General features: G+C 40.4%; 2 protein-coding genes across 4 annotated transcripts; both read right to left on the bottom strand.

The window, feature by feature from the left end:
* Window positions 1-305: 305 nt before the first annotated feature.
* LOC115752527 lies at window positions 306-7,778 on the bottom strand. 2 transcript variants are annotated; one of them, XM_030690752.2, is made up of 9 exons: window positions 7,491-7,778; window positions 7,245-7,418; window positions 6,456-6,920; window positions 6,199-6,370; window positions 5,814-6,111; window positions 4,287-4,359; window positions 3,607-3,697; window positions 893-972; window positions 306-787 (listed from the first exon to the last, which is right to left on the bottom strand). In XM_030690752.2, exons 2-9 carry the CDS (start codon window positions 7,308-7,310, stop codon window positions 431-433), a joined length of 1,602 nt encoding a protein of 533 aa, XP_030546612.2. In that variant the 5' UTR covers window positions 7,311-7,418; window positions 7,491-7,778; the 3' UTR covers window positions 306-430. The 2 variants fall into 2 exon arrangements, with proteins under 2 accessions (XP_030546612.2, XP_030546611.2); XM_030690751.2 differs by lacking the exon at window positions 7,245-7,418 and having other exon boundaries at window positions 7,491-7,777.
* Window positions 7,779-8,712: 934 nt separating this feature from the next.
* On the bottom strand, window positions 8,713-14,831 carry LOC115752526 (DEAD-box ATP-dependent RNA helicase 53, mitochondrial-like). Of its 2 annotated transcripts, none has more exons than XM_030690749.2 (8): window positions 14,233-14,831; window positions 13,389-13,516; window positions 12,849-13,260; window positions 12,223-12,321; window positions 11,843-12,067; window positions 10,738-10,899; window positions 9,860-10,354; window positions 8,713-9,033 (listed from the first exon to the last, which is right to left on the bottom strand). In XM_030690749.2, the coding sequence occupies exons 1-7, from the start codon at window positions 14,653-14,655 to the stop codon at window positions 9,899-9,901; spliced, it is 1,905 nt and encodes a 634-aa protein (XP_030546609.1). In that variant the 5' UTR covers window positions 14,656-14,831; the 3' UTR covers window positions 8,713-9,033; window positions 9,860-9,898. The 2 variants fall into 2 exon arrangements, with proteins under 2 accessions (XP_030546609.1, XP_030546610.1); XM_030690750.2 differs by having other exon boundaries at window positions 8,713-9,027.
* Window positions 14,832-15,108: the final 277 nt, after the last annotated feature.

Raw genomic sequence — 15,108 nt, 5'->3', positions numbered from 1 at the left:
TTATCGTTGGGTATATCGTGTGTCAATTCACAGGATTCTTATCTTCTTGAAGTCTTAGGAGCCTAGTCCCTCTTTTTGTCTTACGACTTCTTCAACCGCATTGATTTCCTTAGGCTTCTTATTTAATTCATCCCTATGTTCTCTAATTACATGATGTATTTTCTTCTTTGACCAAAGATAGTTGTTAGATATCTTTTATCAGACCATGAAACCGCATGCACATATCATCTCTAATTTGTACAAATTCGAGTTAGATAATTTGTTATTTTCTTTTCTTCTGTATTTTAAACTTGATAGTGAAGTGCTTCATAGGCAATTATGTGCACCCATTTCTCGAGTAACAGTGAAATAATTTGAGCATTAGCAGTTTGAAGACGTTGGGCAACTCTACCCCCTGAGGAAAACCAACAATCGACCCAGTGATAGGGACTTATGAGCTCTGCTGAATCCTCGTTTCTTGCTGATTGGATCTATCGATTGGAACTACACTCGGTTCTTCTGTCAGTTGAAGTTGGTGGTGGTGCGGGTTTTGACGATCTTGCTGCTGATGGATGTGGTGATTATGCCATTGCGAATGCTCTAGATGTTGTTGGTGGCGTGCTTCATGCTGCTGAGGGTGCAAATGGTGCCGCTCCTGCATTCTTCTGTTTGGATTATTAGGACGAGGTCTTAATTGCCTGCTCATTCTCCATTTAAGGTACTCCACAAGGAGGGAGTTAGTACTAATTGCAATCCCGAAACCCGTGAATGAGGATAGGAGGACCGACAGAATGGCGTTCACACTAAGCTGCATTTTGCGAAAAAACAAATCAAGTTAAAACGATGGATTAGAGAGGACGTTCGAAGACAAAAGGAGAATGCAGAAAGTGCAGATTAATTTTGTTTCACTCACCACATTATAGAAGATATGAGCAAAAAGGATCACAATGGCAAACTGAAAGGAAGCATATGCCCAGATATAACTCCTGCTCACTGCAAATATCCGAAAGTCAAAAGGTTGAGACTCCTATGGGAGGCTATACGCTGAAGTGCATGAAATGAAAATAGGCGTGAAAAACGACACAGGCACAGCTAACAGAGTTGGGCTAAGGTTTCTGTGTAATGTTATGCAAGGGCAGCAATGGCCTTTCTCTGCGATAAATAAACTGTTGCTACAGTGCATCCATGAACTCAAAATTTAGTTTAGAGCCAAGGATATATAATACTGCAGGAGGACGTGCAACTTACTGGATATGTGAGAGCTAAAGATTGCAGCAAATAAATACACAGATATCAAGTTAGAGCTGTAACTAGTAAATAAAAATAGAGAGAGGTAGAATAAAAGTTCGAAGGGTAAGAACTCAGTAATATTATGCTGAATAGACCAACAAAACTGGGTTGTCATTCACCTCCCATATTCTGCTTTCAAACTGTTTATGGAAATATTACCAGAAATCCAAATGGGTTTAGCTTAAGAAAGTCACAAAGATCTTCTCGGCCTTAAAAAATCAAATAATTTGTTTATAGAGTGGCAGATCCATAAATGTCTCTTAACTAAATTTTATCTTATCCAAAGAGTGTACACAAGTCAACAAGACAAAATTTGTACTTCTAATTATTTTTTATTGTTTAAATTGCATTTAAACAATCGTCCACGAAACACTTCATATAGATAGTACTAGGGGGCAAAAAAATTCGTGATTATTGTCTTATCACATTTTATCTAAAATATACAAGGTTAAATTACAAATGTTAATGGAGTAACATCAGCATTATATACCCTAGATGATCAGAGAAAACGACCACATCTACCGTAAAGTTCATCATCAGCCATCACAAGCGATTGAATTTAGGTTAGGCAAAATACCAAACTAAGATAAATATAATTGACCTTAACACACATAATGTGAAGAGCGTAATATCCATATTTAAAAAGGAGAAAGATGTATTTATTATCAAAGCTAATTGTTTTAGTTAACTATTAGAAAACAATTAAAGAACTCAACTTAGGGATACATCGAGTAAATTACACACCCTTTTCCCAAGAAAAACTAACATTATACTTTCCAACTCTTCAAATTGGAAAATAAATTCACAATTTCTAAGAAGACCACATCACCCTAGGAGTTCCATACTCTCATTTTGTTATTATATATAGGTACAATGATGCCATATACAACGAAATTGGAATATTACAAGATTACGTAAAGTAAAGAAAACAAATACATTTGAGCAAACAGTGAGATCAAAAAATAAATTTTAAAAGCATACAAAAATCTTCAAGGGTCCTCATATTCTTTAGTACCCCATTCTAGTTTCTACTTTGTTGAAAATATATACACATTTCGTTTTTACTTAGAATAGCAAAATTGTGAAAAGCAACGATGCATGAAAAACAAAAACAAAAAGAAACCATTGAAAAAATCTCTCAAAGAGCCAAACATCATTTTACAATTGCCACCCCAACCGCTTTATATATATAAAATGCCATGAAATTCATTATAACAAAAACTGAATAGAAGTGAACAGGTGGGACTGACACAAATCCAGTTGCAAATTAAGCAGGAGTAAATACTAAATGCTGGCAACACCCCATCGGAAAGGATAAGCTGTCTGGCCTAGTGACAAAAAAACGCAACTTAAACTCAAAGAAGATCAAGGAAATGGCAATAAGAGAGTACTATAGAAGAATGTTAAGTTGTTTGGCATTCTCATGAGACATTTGCAGCTGATAGTGGTATCTCTGACTAGATGAGAAACAATTGCACCCAGAATGCATTTTGACAAAGCCAGGGAAACACTGAAAAAGGTGAAGACAACCTCAAGAAATACTAGTAAGAAACGTGAACATAGGCAAAGCACTCATGAAGACAGGAGACAGAGAAGTTAAAGAAAACCAAACTAAAGTGTCAAAGACCCACAATATGTGGACTTTATTCAGTCATTCAATCTTCGATTGATAGCAATAGCATAGGATGATCCATGTATTCACCCACATTGAAGGGGACATCATTATATTGTAGTGGTAGGTAAAAGTGCATTTTGACAAAGCCAGGGAAACACTGAAAAAAGGTGAAGACAACCTCAAGAAATACTAGTAGGAAACGTGAACATAGGCAAAGCACTCATGAAGACAGGAGACAGAGAAGTTAAAGAAAACCAAACTAAAGTGTCAAAGACCCACAATATGTGGACTTTATTCAGTCGTTCAATCTTTGATTGATAGCAATAGCATAGGATGATCCATGTATTCACCCACATTGAAGGGGACATCATTATATTGTAGTGGTAGGTAAAAGTGCATTTTGACAAAGCCAGGGAAACACTGAAAAAAGGTGAAGACAACCTCAAGAAATACTAGTAGGAAACGTGAACATAGGCAAAGCACTCATGAAGATAGGAGACAGAGAAGTTAAAGAAAACCAAACTAAAGTGTCAAAGACCCACAATATGTGGACTTTATTCAGTCGTTCAATCTTTGATTGATAGCAATAGCATAGGATGATCCATGTATTCACCCACATTGAAGGGGATATCATTCTATTGTAGTGGTAGGTAAAAGTGGAGAAGATGTCAGATTTCCTTTATCAAAATAAATGGTGGATAATTTAAGGCATTTTGACTTACCCATGGTGGAAGCAATCATAGATGAAAGAAGGCCTAGAACACACGAGAAGGGCAGCGATATGGCTAGAGCTCTAGGTCCCATATCTGCTACCTGGGTGAAACATATAATGTCATTGGAGTCAATAAGAAATAAAAGTTCTTTTAGGGGCATTGCTCAAACTATAATCACCAATGGGATTGAGAAGTAAAAAAAAAGAACTGAACATACATGGTTATTTACAAGAAAGGCAGACATATAGACTAAACAAAATATTTGTGCATCTAAGAGTAGATTAAATATCCATTAACAACTTGCAGCTTTTGCCCTGGTAGTATAAGTCTATGAATGGCTAAGATGAGTGGAACTTTATTTTCATGTACATCTTTAAGATTCTTCACAAAAAAGAGTTGTTCTCAATATTTTGAAGTTTGCAACTTTAAGTTTCTTCAAAAAGGGTTGCTCTCAACCTAAAGAAGTTTTTACACTAGTTTCAAAGGGATGATAATATGAACATTGGACCCTTACATATTAAAAAAAAAAAGATGATAATATGAACTTGTAGACACAGCAACTGAAGATCGTACTCTAAAGAGAGATTAACCATCAATTGAATAGTTGCTAAGTCATACAGCACCATAATGTGATCTGCACAAGATATCTGATCTCAGGAACAAACGACTGTTCAAAAAACTGTATGTACCAGAAGTTGCTCCAAAAAGCAAAAGTATGCGAGCATGCTGACCATGACTAGGACTGGTACATCCTGCCAGACCCTGTAAACCATCAAACAGCCAAGAGAAAATATTAGAGACTCAATCGGGCTACCAAAATTATGCAGCAGAATTGATACAGTTTACTTGGAGGGAGATACGTCGAATCATCAATCCATTTTATACTGCTTTTCGCCATCAAATACTAGAGCAAACAACTCAATAAAGGGCTAAATTCCTCTACAAAATAAACATGGATTGAGAAAGCATTACAAGAAGAAGTCTTAGTCATTCTAAGAAATGCTATGAAATTATTTGACTCCTGTAGAGCCTTCAATATTGTTGCATGAGAGGCCCAATTCAAGTAACAATCGTGCATCAGCAAATAATCTTTATCCCTACCACAGATAACTTTTTTTTTTGTCACACTACCACAGATACCTCGTATTGGTAACATTGCGGTAGTTTGATGAAGCATGCAATACATCAATCCGGAGAAGATACGGACAGTTAACAGTTTGAGCAGAAGTTGGTAGTGACCAATCCACTATGGATACCACCATGGCAACGTACAATATGGTAGCAGGACCTATTCAAGTGTCGCTAAATTGACATGATGTTTCAAACAAATCCGAGACTCCATGTGTTTCATCACTGCTCTAGTTAAGACGAGTAATTGTGTAAATGAAAGGAAAAAGATTTTTTTTCTTTTTTGTTTTTTTTGGGGGGGGAGGGTGGGGTCGAAAAAGGAACAAGCTTACGTTATATGAAGAAAGATCCACAAGAATTTCCTAAATTGGTCAAAACTTTCACATCATCAAGGACCACACATGAGGTTGCATTATATTACAAAGCATCGTGATGCTGTTGTTCTTGAGGAAAACAGAATTTGATTATAACTTAGAAGACGTGTTTGGCACCCTCCCTCATATTTTCATCTTCTGAGAGCTGAAACAAAACCGGATGACAATAAACAAGTTCTATACCATGTTTTCTGAATGGAACAAGAAGAAGACTGAAACTCTAAGGAAGAATTTTTTAGCATTTGATTTACTGGACCATATCTCTAGCAAACTAAGGGAAAAGTTAAGAAAAAAAGGGAAGAGATAATGTACCCATTCAGTGGCATTTATCTCCTTTCAAAAGGATGGAAATGGGGAGTCAAGGTTCAAACCTTGAACCTCATGGTGGAGTGGGAAGATGCAAGTAGGCAGCTGTCTTACTTAGCAAGAAAAAAATGCATCCAAACATATTACAGGACAGAGGAAAAGCAAAAATAGTTCGTGAAGAAGTTTTAGTGTAAATGGCAACAAGAAGACTTCTCAAGAATCAAACGCATCACGAGGCTTTAACAGCACTTCTCCCAATAGATAACTAGTAGGAGCCTGTCCAGATTCTTTCTCCCTTTCTGAAGAACATGTATTTTACCAAAAAATAATCACATAGTTTACTCATGGACATGACAATCCTCACCCACAAAAAGTGCAACGAAGATTTTTAAAATTCGTGGGTCTTGCCTGTAACGAGTTACCACCCTTGGTGGCTGTACATTCGGTGGCCGTCTGATTACACCCTGAGGATTATGTATCTTCAATAATGTAACTGGTAAGTTCCGAACATCTTGCTTGCAAACATCACAAGTCTTGTTCCCTTTTATGCTGAACCACTTCACTGCACACTCTTGATGAGCAAGTGCGAGCTCCCCTTTGCAGCTGCACTCCATTTTTAGAGTATCTCCTCCTTCACTAAGCTCGACCAAGCAAATCCTGCAAACTGCTTCCTCTTCTGGAATATCTTCACCAGTATCTTCATTAGCTGAAGCAGACAATGTGCAGGAAAGCAATATTTTTCAATATGTACAAGATAAACGAAGTTCAAGTTTTCCAGTATCGTTAATCTTACCAATATATTCTGAAGAAGCATCATTTGGTGAGGCAGGATCTACCACTTCAGGGCGAGGTGTGGCCGGAATTACACGGATGAGGCCCCCCGAGTTTATCCTTTTCAGACTTCTAGTGTTGACATTAACTGGAACTGAGAAGGATCGTGTCATTTGGTGATGAACTTCTGGTTTCTGTAATGAGGAATAAAATTCACGTAACTAGTACTAATTACTACTTTTAAGTTGCGATCAGAGGCAACAAATAAGGACCACTTACAGATTGATGAGGACCATCAACTGGCCTTTCTTTTGCACTTTCAGGACCCATTTTGATTAGTGGGGTAGCTGGTACAGAATGTGCGGATTTCCCTGGGGAAGGAGAAAAGACTTCTTTGAGGGAAAATGATCTCGGAGCATTAGGCCTATTAGGACGACCATCAGACAGTGGAGCGTCCAGGACAAGGAGAACCGCCTTCTCAACATCCTGGGAGATTTCTTTTGCCCGGAGACTCCTCTGAGGAAGCACATTCCTTACAGATGTTTTGAACCTGGCGGAATTGGGTCTTGGGGGCAGCCCGACTCTGCTAGAACTAGGACTTGATGTCGAAGGGATATCGATTCCCACAAAAGTGGAGATGGTGCTTTCCAGAGACCTCTCAGGTATTTGCAGGGACGACAGATTCGGCCGCCGGGACTGTTGAACTGAATCGATCTGTTCATCTGTTTCGATCTCATGGCACACCTAGAAAGATAAACAAGTTACTCAATTACACGAAAAACAAGAAAAAGTATCAAACTTCAACGCCAATTAAGCCATGTTGCAGCTAAGAGCTAACTGAAGATGCAAGTGAGTACAAACAAATCCAAAGAAACGGAACACTCAATGAAATATCTGAAAGAACCATTGACAGAGGTAGCTTAATTACGCCTATGAGCAACAATTTTAGGGACAGTCGAGCAGCCTAATGAAACATCTCGCAAACAGAACCACTGCATCCCGGCAGGAACACGATCAGCTTTATAACTATCCTTGGACCTTGCCCTAGGCGAGAAGAATCAACGCCAAATTCTCAGCGGACAAATCACGCGCGACCGACGCATGCCGAGAGAACCATCCAATATTCCTCCTCATGCTCGACCCTTTTTTTTCCGCAACAGCGACTAAAACTGCTCAAAGACAGAGCAAAGCGAGATGGGATCGAGCATCGCTCGCCTCCACAGCTCGTACTGCATTCTCAACCTGGAACGAGAATCATCACAGCTTCAGACAAGGGACCCCCACCACCCAGGCGTTAGCTACCGGCAAGAGTACCTGGGGATCATCGGGAGATTCCGAGGCGGATTCCCCCGCGCGCGGGTGCTCACCAGCTGAGCTCTCCATCTGAGCTCGAACCGATCGACCAGAGCAGGGAAAGAAGGAGAGTGAAAGAGAGAGAAGACGAAGTTGAGGCGGCGAAACACTGTGGTTCGAGAGATGATTCTGATGGGGTGAAGAAGACGAGAGAGAGAGAGAGGTAGGTTTTACGCCATCGGGGATGGGAGAGAAGAGTGCAAGTTCAAAATTTCTAATGGTGGCAAATGACGATGGAGACAACGTAACTCCACTTGGGAGGTATCATAAGAGGATCGCTTATGCCTCACTTCTTCATAATTCGAATACATCCTTCTCTTCTGACCCAAAAAAAAAAACATCCTTCTCTCTCCTTTTTTTTTTTTAATGTTCCCCAAAAATTAAAAAGTGGTGATCGGCATTAGCGATTCTCTTTATTTTTTTGGTGTTATTCCAAAGGCCTCCTATTCATCACGGAAATGTTATGATTGTTCCACGCCACCTTTGATCAAGCCCCGTCGCCCCAACTCCAGCAAAGTTTTTTGGGACATAAATTATGCCGCAATTAGACAACGCAGCAACAAACGAGCCCCCCACAGATGTCCGCTCACTAGCAACATGAATCGATCTCGTCAATGCTGTGTTCGTTCGGGTGTCAGGAGATTATATAACCTATTTTTCTATCCTCCCTTTCGTCTTGATGCGAGAAATTCTACAGGCTTCATAAGTGCTTTCACAAGGCTTAAAAAAGGGGGGGCGGCGCGGGGGGAAGGATTTAAAACAAACGTTAGGAAAATCTACTGTAAAGAAGATTACAACGAGTAACGAGGCCCCGCAGTCGAACACGAAAAGATTTAAATCAGCCACCGGCAATTTGTTCCGTGCGTGCATCTATGAATGCTATGCGCTTCTTATTCACTTTCCCGTCTAATAAAAACACACAAAACGCTGTCAGACGTTAATGTCTTCTTGTACTTTTGACAAAGACAGCAAAAGCTAAATCCACATCCTCCCCCCCTTTTCGTCCGCATGGCATGAGTGCTGTCTTGCTGGCGTCCAACGCCCCGTATTTTCCATAAAATTATGGTCGCATCAAACATGGGATCATAACTAGTTATCAGCTCCAACTACTTACTTTACAGCGTTAAAAGGGAAAACACTAGCAACTTAGTCAGCACTTCCTGTCTCAAAGGAAGGGGCAAATAAGTGAAATTACGTTTAAATACTGATGCGAAAAAGACAAAAAAAAAAGTTACAAAGATACGAAAACCTCTTTTTTCTCATGTTGGATCTCAACTACAGTTTATTCCCCATAAAAATGATAACATATAATAGATATCGACAACAAAGAGCGCTATGCAGTTCACACTAACTTCGCCACTTCACCAATCTCCTCTTCGGTTCAGTAAAAGTCCCTGCGGAGACCGTGTCCTCCCAGCAAAACAGAATGTGTGCAGAAAGCTTTGATGTCAATGGCATTAAATTACCTCAGTAAAAACTTTATATCTCTTCTAGGCACCTGCGACTGGGAAGAAAGGCAGACATCGGAGATTTTAAAAACACCAAACAATGATCCTTATTACTGACAATATGGAAAAGTATAATCGCCTGCATTATACTAGGGAGTGACAACCCATGATAATCTCGTGTAGTAAGGTCGGGAGAGCTGCACTACAGCAGATCGTACAGATAACTCTGCTAAAGAAATTCCAGTGCGGCATTTTTATAGTCCAGGTGGCAAAGGTGACATGAGCAGAAGCTAGGTCTAACAGCCAGAGCAAAGAAAACAGGTAAAAAGGCGAGGGGTCTAGAGGCCTCACCTTCCGTGAAACCAGGCATAAATGAGACATCACTTGTGCATACCGAAGCAATGTTTTGGCTTAGTGTGTGTCCCTCAAACCCTGTCACCTTGTATCACTGATTCTCTAAGCCTTGTTCTTAGTTTATCACTTACTTTTAAAAAAATAAAAATAAATAAAAGACACTTTTACAAAATATAGGATTGACCATGGTATAAACCAACACCCAAACGCAACGTATTTTTCTTAATTAAGCCAACACCCCAATTGTAGAAAGGAAGAGCCAACAAAGACAGGCAGGAAAGGCATCCCCACCCATATAGAAGCAACAAAATGAAAACGCAGAATCACTATCTATAAGGATTATTATCAGCACATCTTCCGATACCCGACAATAGAAGTATTCTGTGAGTACATCTAAGAGAACATAGGCAAGAAAATAGTCAATTTAGGAAATGCAACCAAAAAAACAGAGATCGTCTTGTGAGCTTAAATGATGAAAACAAAAAGAAGACAGAAAAAATGGAATATTTGAGGAGAGGGGATGCTCACCCTTCAACTGTATTGGATGATCTTCCAGTTTACAGATCATCAACTTTTATTATCACCAAAGCCGCCAAAACGGCTGGAATAAGAGTCGCCAAAACCCCCACTTCGGCTAGAATTATTGTCTCCAAAACCACCACTCCTGGTGGAACTTTTGTTGCCAAATCCACCAGTGCGACCCGAGCCAGAGTCTCCAAAGCTGTTGGAGCGATTGCCAAATCCTGAAGGGCGACCAAAACCAGAACCACCAAAATTCCCGGATCGGTTTGAGTTACCAAAGCCTCCGCCAGACAGACCTGTACTAGGACCACCGAAGGAACCAAAACGACTAGAGTTGCTAGAACTTCCATATCGACCGAAGTCTGAACCTCTTTGACCACGTCCAGATCCCGAATCACCGAAACGACGTTCTCTTCCACCACCAGATGAGCCAAATCGACCGCCACCACCAAAGTCATTGAACATATCTGCACTTCCTCCCTCAACAGCTATACTGGGAAGCTGATGAATATGATCAAGGACTAATTAGCCTAGCAAACTTTGGCATGAAAAAAGGGACTATTTGACACTTCCCAATATATCCTAATCACTACACCATCAAGATTTAAAACTTCTCATAAACTTTTCCCCCAAGCAAGAACCCCACAAATTCTCCATACATTTTACACAATTCTGCTCTATTTTTGTTAACAAAAATGATTCTTTTTTAAAAAATTAAAACATCAAAAAGAAAGGAAGATAGCTTGCCGGGAAGAAAAAAGGCACAAAGATAATGGTTAACAAAGCTTATTCTACCATCTAAAATGTATGAGTCAACAGGAGTTCAATGCAAACAACTTGAATTGAAGAAAATGCAAGTGGGAAAATGCAAGGTGCAAATTGACCTCGATAAATCGACATCCCACTTCTCGCTCAATAAGCTTCACGGCCCTTGTCTGCTCCCGTGTGTAGATGATGATCGCATTTCCTTTCTTACCAGCTCGCCCTGTTCGACCAGAGCGATGGACAAAAATCTCTGAATTGTTTGGAAGTTCAAAATGTATGATCTGTACGTTAATGGATTATAGTTCAGAACTTGACTAGATAATAAGCAAAATTTTCTACAAGTACAGAACAACTTCACATATCTATCAAGATACTATATATGAAGCAGTCTCCAAACAAAGATCATCCCACACGCAACAACATCAGAGGCATTGGTGAGCTGATAAATTAAGCATAAAGCACACCAACCGCCCCTGAAATCACACAAACCGCATCCACTACTACCCATTCTATTCCAGCCTATGCTGAACCCTTACAGAATATTGAGCTGCAAGAAAATCAGCAATAATGTCACATTCAGCTTGTAGTTACATACTATGAGGTTAAAATTACCCACTAAATTTTTAAAAAAGCCATTGCACCCAATCGAGAAGAGAGTATCAGAGAGAGAGAGAGAGAGAGAGAATGGAGGGAATTGGTTGTTTTGGCTCATCCTCCCTTCCCACTGTCAAATACTAGTCCGATAAAATCCAAGAATCAGAGGTCAAGCAAAAGTATAGGGTTACCAAAAGTATAACAACTAAGCGTTATTCCACGAATGGGGTCAATTGACTGGGCATGAGCCAAAAATACACACGGCATCATTTCCACGCCCCTAATATCGTCTCCAAAGCTCTAGATAATTTCCCATTCTTAGGAAATAAGCTGAGAATTATTGGCTAGCTCTGAATATCGTGAGTGATGCCTACGGGAAAGAACAACAAAGTGCATTCTCCAAGAATATTAAGCTTTTGAATGATCTTTTAATTCGCAACACTTTCCTTAGTTGAATACATGCAACTTGAAAAGTAAAACCATATTAAGGGTAATCAAGTCACCAATCAACAATGACGAAACCCCTGACAGAAAATATCAGTTAATATGCAACTTAGTTCACGAGCAGGAAGCAGAAGCATGAACTATCAAGAGATTGTTATTCGGAGAGCAGAAAGTGGTAGAACTAACCAAATCAACATTGGGAATATCAAGACCACGGGAAGCAACATCTGTCGCCACTAGAATATTAAAATGCCCATCCCGGAAACCAGAAAGTGTTCTCTCCCTCTGGCTTTGTGAAATATCCCCATGCAAAGCCTCACATTTAAAGTTCCTGCCCATAGCATATGCCAATCTATCGGCATCTCTTTTTGTTTGAGTAAAAACAATGCACTTTCCACCTTTTCCATGCTCCTACAAGGTCATTAAATAACAAAAATAGGAGACCGGATAAGCAGGCAGCAGCTTTTAAGCATTAGGTTACAGACATGGAGGAGGAAAAGTTGATGCTTACAAGAGGGCATCTCATAAAAAAGCTTAATAGTAATGATAAGGCTTTGGTTTCTTACTGTTATTAGAGGTCCAATGATTGATGCTTTTCCATACGTGTCAGATGCAATCGAATAGAGTGAAATACCTTCCGCTAACTTTTGATCAGAATCTCCAACCTGCAATTTTACATGAAACCATCACTCCTAGCAAAATCACTCACATCCACACATCAATTTCATGTACTCTGTGGTGCTGTTTCTTATTCAATAAAGAGCTCACTCCAATTAAGCAGCAGTTATTTCATCCACAGTAAAGCTTACCCATGTTTGCATCTAGGATACTAAAACTATGCGCCATTTCACCCTTCAATCCAAAGACTCACCATGCAAAAGCACAAAATGGGTGGGATTATTTTGAACTGCTGAACAAAGTTAATAAGCCACTGAAACACCCCCAAAAAGGAGATTTGAAACAGCATATTCTTCAATTTTTCATTCACTAAGCTTCATCAGTTTCTTTTAATAATTCTATCGTACAGTGTTAAAAATTGCATTTTAGGGTAATATTTATTCCAGTACGAGCGCCAGGAAACAGGTATGGCATAATTCTCAAAGCAGCACCCTCCCCAAAAATGAAAAACAGAAGAATAAGAAGGAGCACAAATGCAGAAACCGTTGCATGTTCTCGTGCATAAAGTGCTTACCAAATCAATAGTCAACGGATCCTTTAAATATTTCCTGGTGAGGCTTTTTATCCAAGTTGGCATTGTCGCTGAAAACATCATACTCTGCCTGTTCTGTGGCAACCTCTGTAATATTGTTTCAACATCTTCCTCAAACCCCACTGCAAGCATCTGATCCGCTTCATCAAGGACAATAAATTGGACTTCCGATAAGTTTAGTGAACCTCTCTTGAGCAGGTCAATAACACGACCAGGTGTTCCAACAACAACATCAACACCATAGTCAAGCTTCCTCATTTGGACGCCGATGGGTGTACCCCCATAAACACAAATAGTATCCAAATTGGGAGCAGACTCATAAAATTCTTTCTCAACTTGCCGTGCAAGTTCTCTTGTTGGAGCCAAGATTAAAGCCAAGGGATTCCTCCCACGCCTGTGCAATTGGAAATCACAGGTGTCATTCCATGATTACATAATCCCCATAATTCAGAGCCTATCACATTTAAAAGCGAACGAAACTAAACAAAATGAGCATGCAAAAAGCTATCAAAGTGAACAAACCCATGTTTTGCATTAAACTGAATTATCTTGTCCATGACGGGGATCCCAAAAGCAAGAGTTTTCCCCGTTCCAGTTTTGGCTCGGGCAATCATGTCCCTCCCTTGCATTGCTGGTTCAAGCACAGCTTTCTACAGAAAAAGAGCACAGCAAAAAGTCAAGGGCCTTTATGTTTCAGCTTTTCTAAGCTATAACTAAGAAGAGATCAGCTTAGTATGTTAGAATTCTACATGATCCCAAATGTCTAAAAATGTCCACGTGCATAAGTTTTTAAATGTTTGTGGGTGTTCGATATCCATGAAAAGTTCAATCTCAAATGCTAAAAGATAACAGAAAGCAAAAGGCCATAAGCCAAGGTCACTCCAGATTTACTTTAAAGCTCAAATTTCTAAGCAAAAGACTCATATATAAAAACCGAGAAAATATCATTGAATGAGGTCTTGCATTTCCAATGCGAACTTCGGCAGGATTACACTCCTCATATCAAGGAAGAAAGATACATTCATACTACCAGAGCACATATGTAACCTTAGTAACAGAGAATCCAGGATAAAAGAACCCAAAAAACAGAGACGCCTTGAAAAACCTATCGATTATATAAATTCCTTAAATATACTTAAAGAAATAGCCCTCAGTAATCACACTAAAGTTATACTCTAACATGCCAAAGATTCGAACTCTCGGTCAAGATACATCCAAAACCCCAACTATAAAAAAGATTCAATAAACAAGAGAAGCCGCTAACTGTTCGACACGCAACAACTACGTCGCATTGTAGAGTCGAGGCGATTTGTACCCCATCTTCCTAACACCGCCACAATAGCAAAACAGAAGCAAACACGGTTACCTGTATAGGAAAGAGCTTAGTTATGCCCTTCTCAGCCAAAGCAGAGACGATCTCCTGAGCAATCCCGAGCTTCGCAATCTCGAGACCTTCATCACTACTACTCCCCGCCGGCGATTTCTCCTCGTCGTAGGGCGCAAAATCGTCGACAGCGAACTCGGCCTGCGAAACCCCCGAAGCCCTGAACCCCAACGGCCCGGGACCCGCGCGGAACCCCCTCACCGAGCCACCGAACCACGACGGCGGCCTCAGGAGCCCTCCGTGGGCCGGGAAATGACTCGGCTCGCCGGCAAGCGCGCCATCCGAGGACGCGGCGAGCGATTGGGGATGGTGAAGTAGGGTTCCGAGGGAGGTCAGAGCGGCCGAGAGCGCGCGCTTCGAGGCGATCGGCGAGGATGACGTCTTCCGCAGAACGATGTGCATCATCTTGTTCGGAGATGCACGCTCAGGGAAGAGAGAGAGAGAGAGAGAGATAAAGAGAGGGATTAGGGTTTAAGAAGGGAGGAAGGAGTGGGGGTTTTAGGGAAGGTGATGCTGCGAGGCAGAGGAGGAAATGAGAAATGCCGTCGAGGGTTTATGTGTGACTGTGAGAACGAGAATTCTCTCACTTCCTTTCCATTTTCTCTTTCTTTCTTTTTTTTTACTCTTTGGCTTCACGCATGAAAGATTTTTACGAGCTGGGTTCGTGTGTGACGAGGTGCACCTTCTTTTACTAGAGCTGCCCCGGTATTGGTTTGACACGTAAGCACATATCCCGCTCCAGGCGGGTTCGAAGAAATCCCCAACCCTTTGATTTTATGAAATCCACGTATGGAGCCCCCGGGACCACAAAATCAACGATCGTGAGTCACTCAATTCAATAAACCCAAGTCCTGAAAA

Source organism: Rhodamnia argentea, chromosome 7, assembly GCF_020921035.1.
Source record: "Rhodamnia argentea isolate NSW1041297 chromosome 7, ASM2092103v1, whole genome shotgun sequence".
In the NCBI taxonomy this organism is placed as follows: Eukaryota; Viridiplantae; Streptophyta; class Magnoliopsida; order Myrtales; family Myrtaceae; genus Rhodamnia; species Rhodamnia argentea.
Note: the sequence above shows the minus strand (reverse complement) of the source record. Positions and strands in the feature narration are given on the sequence as shown.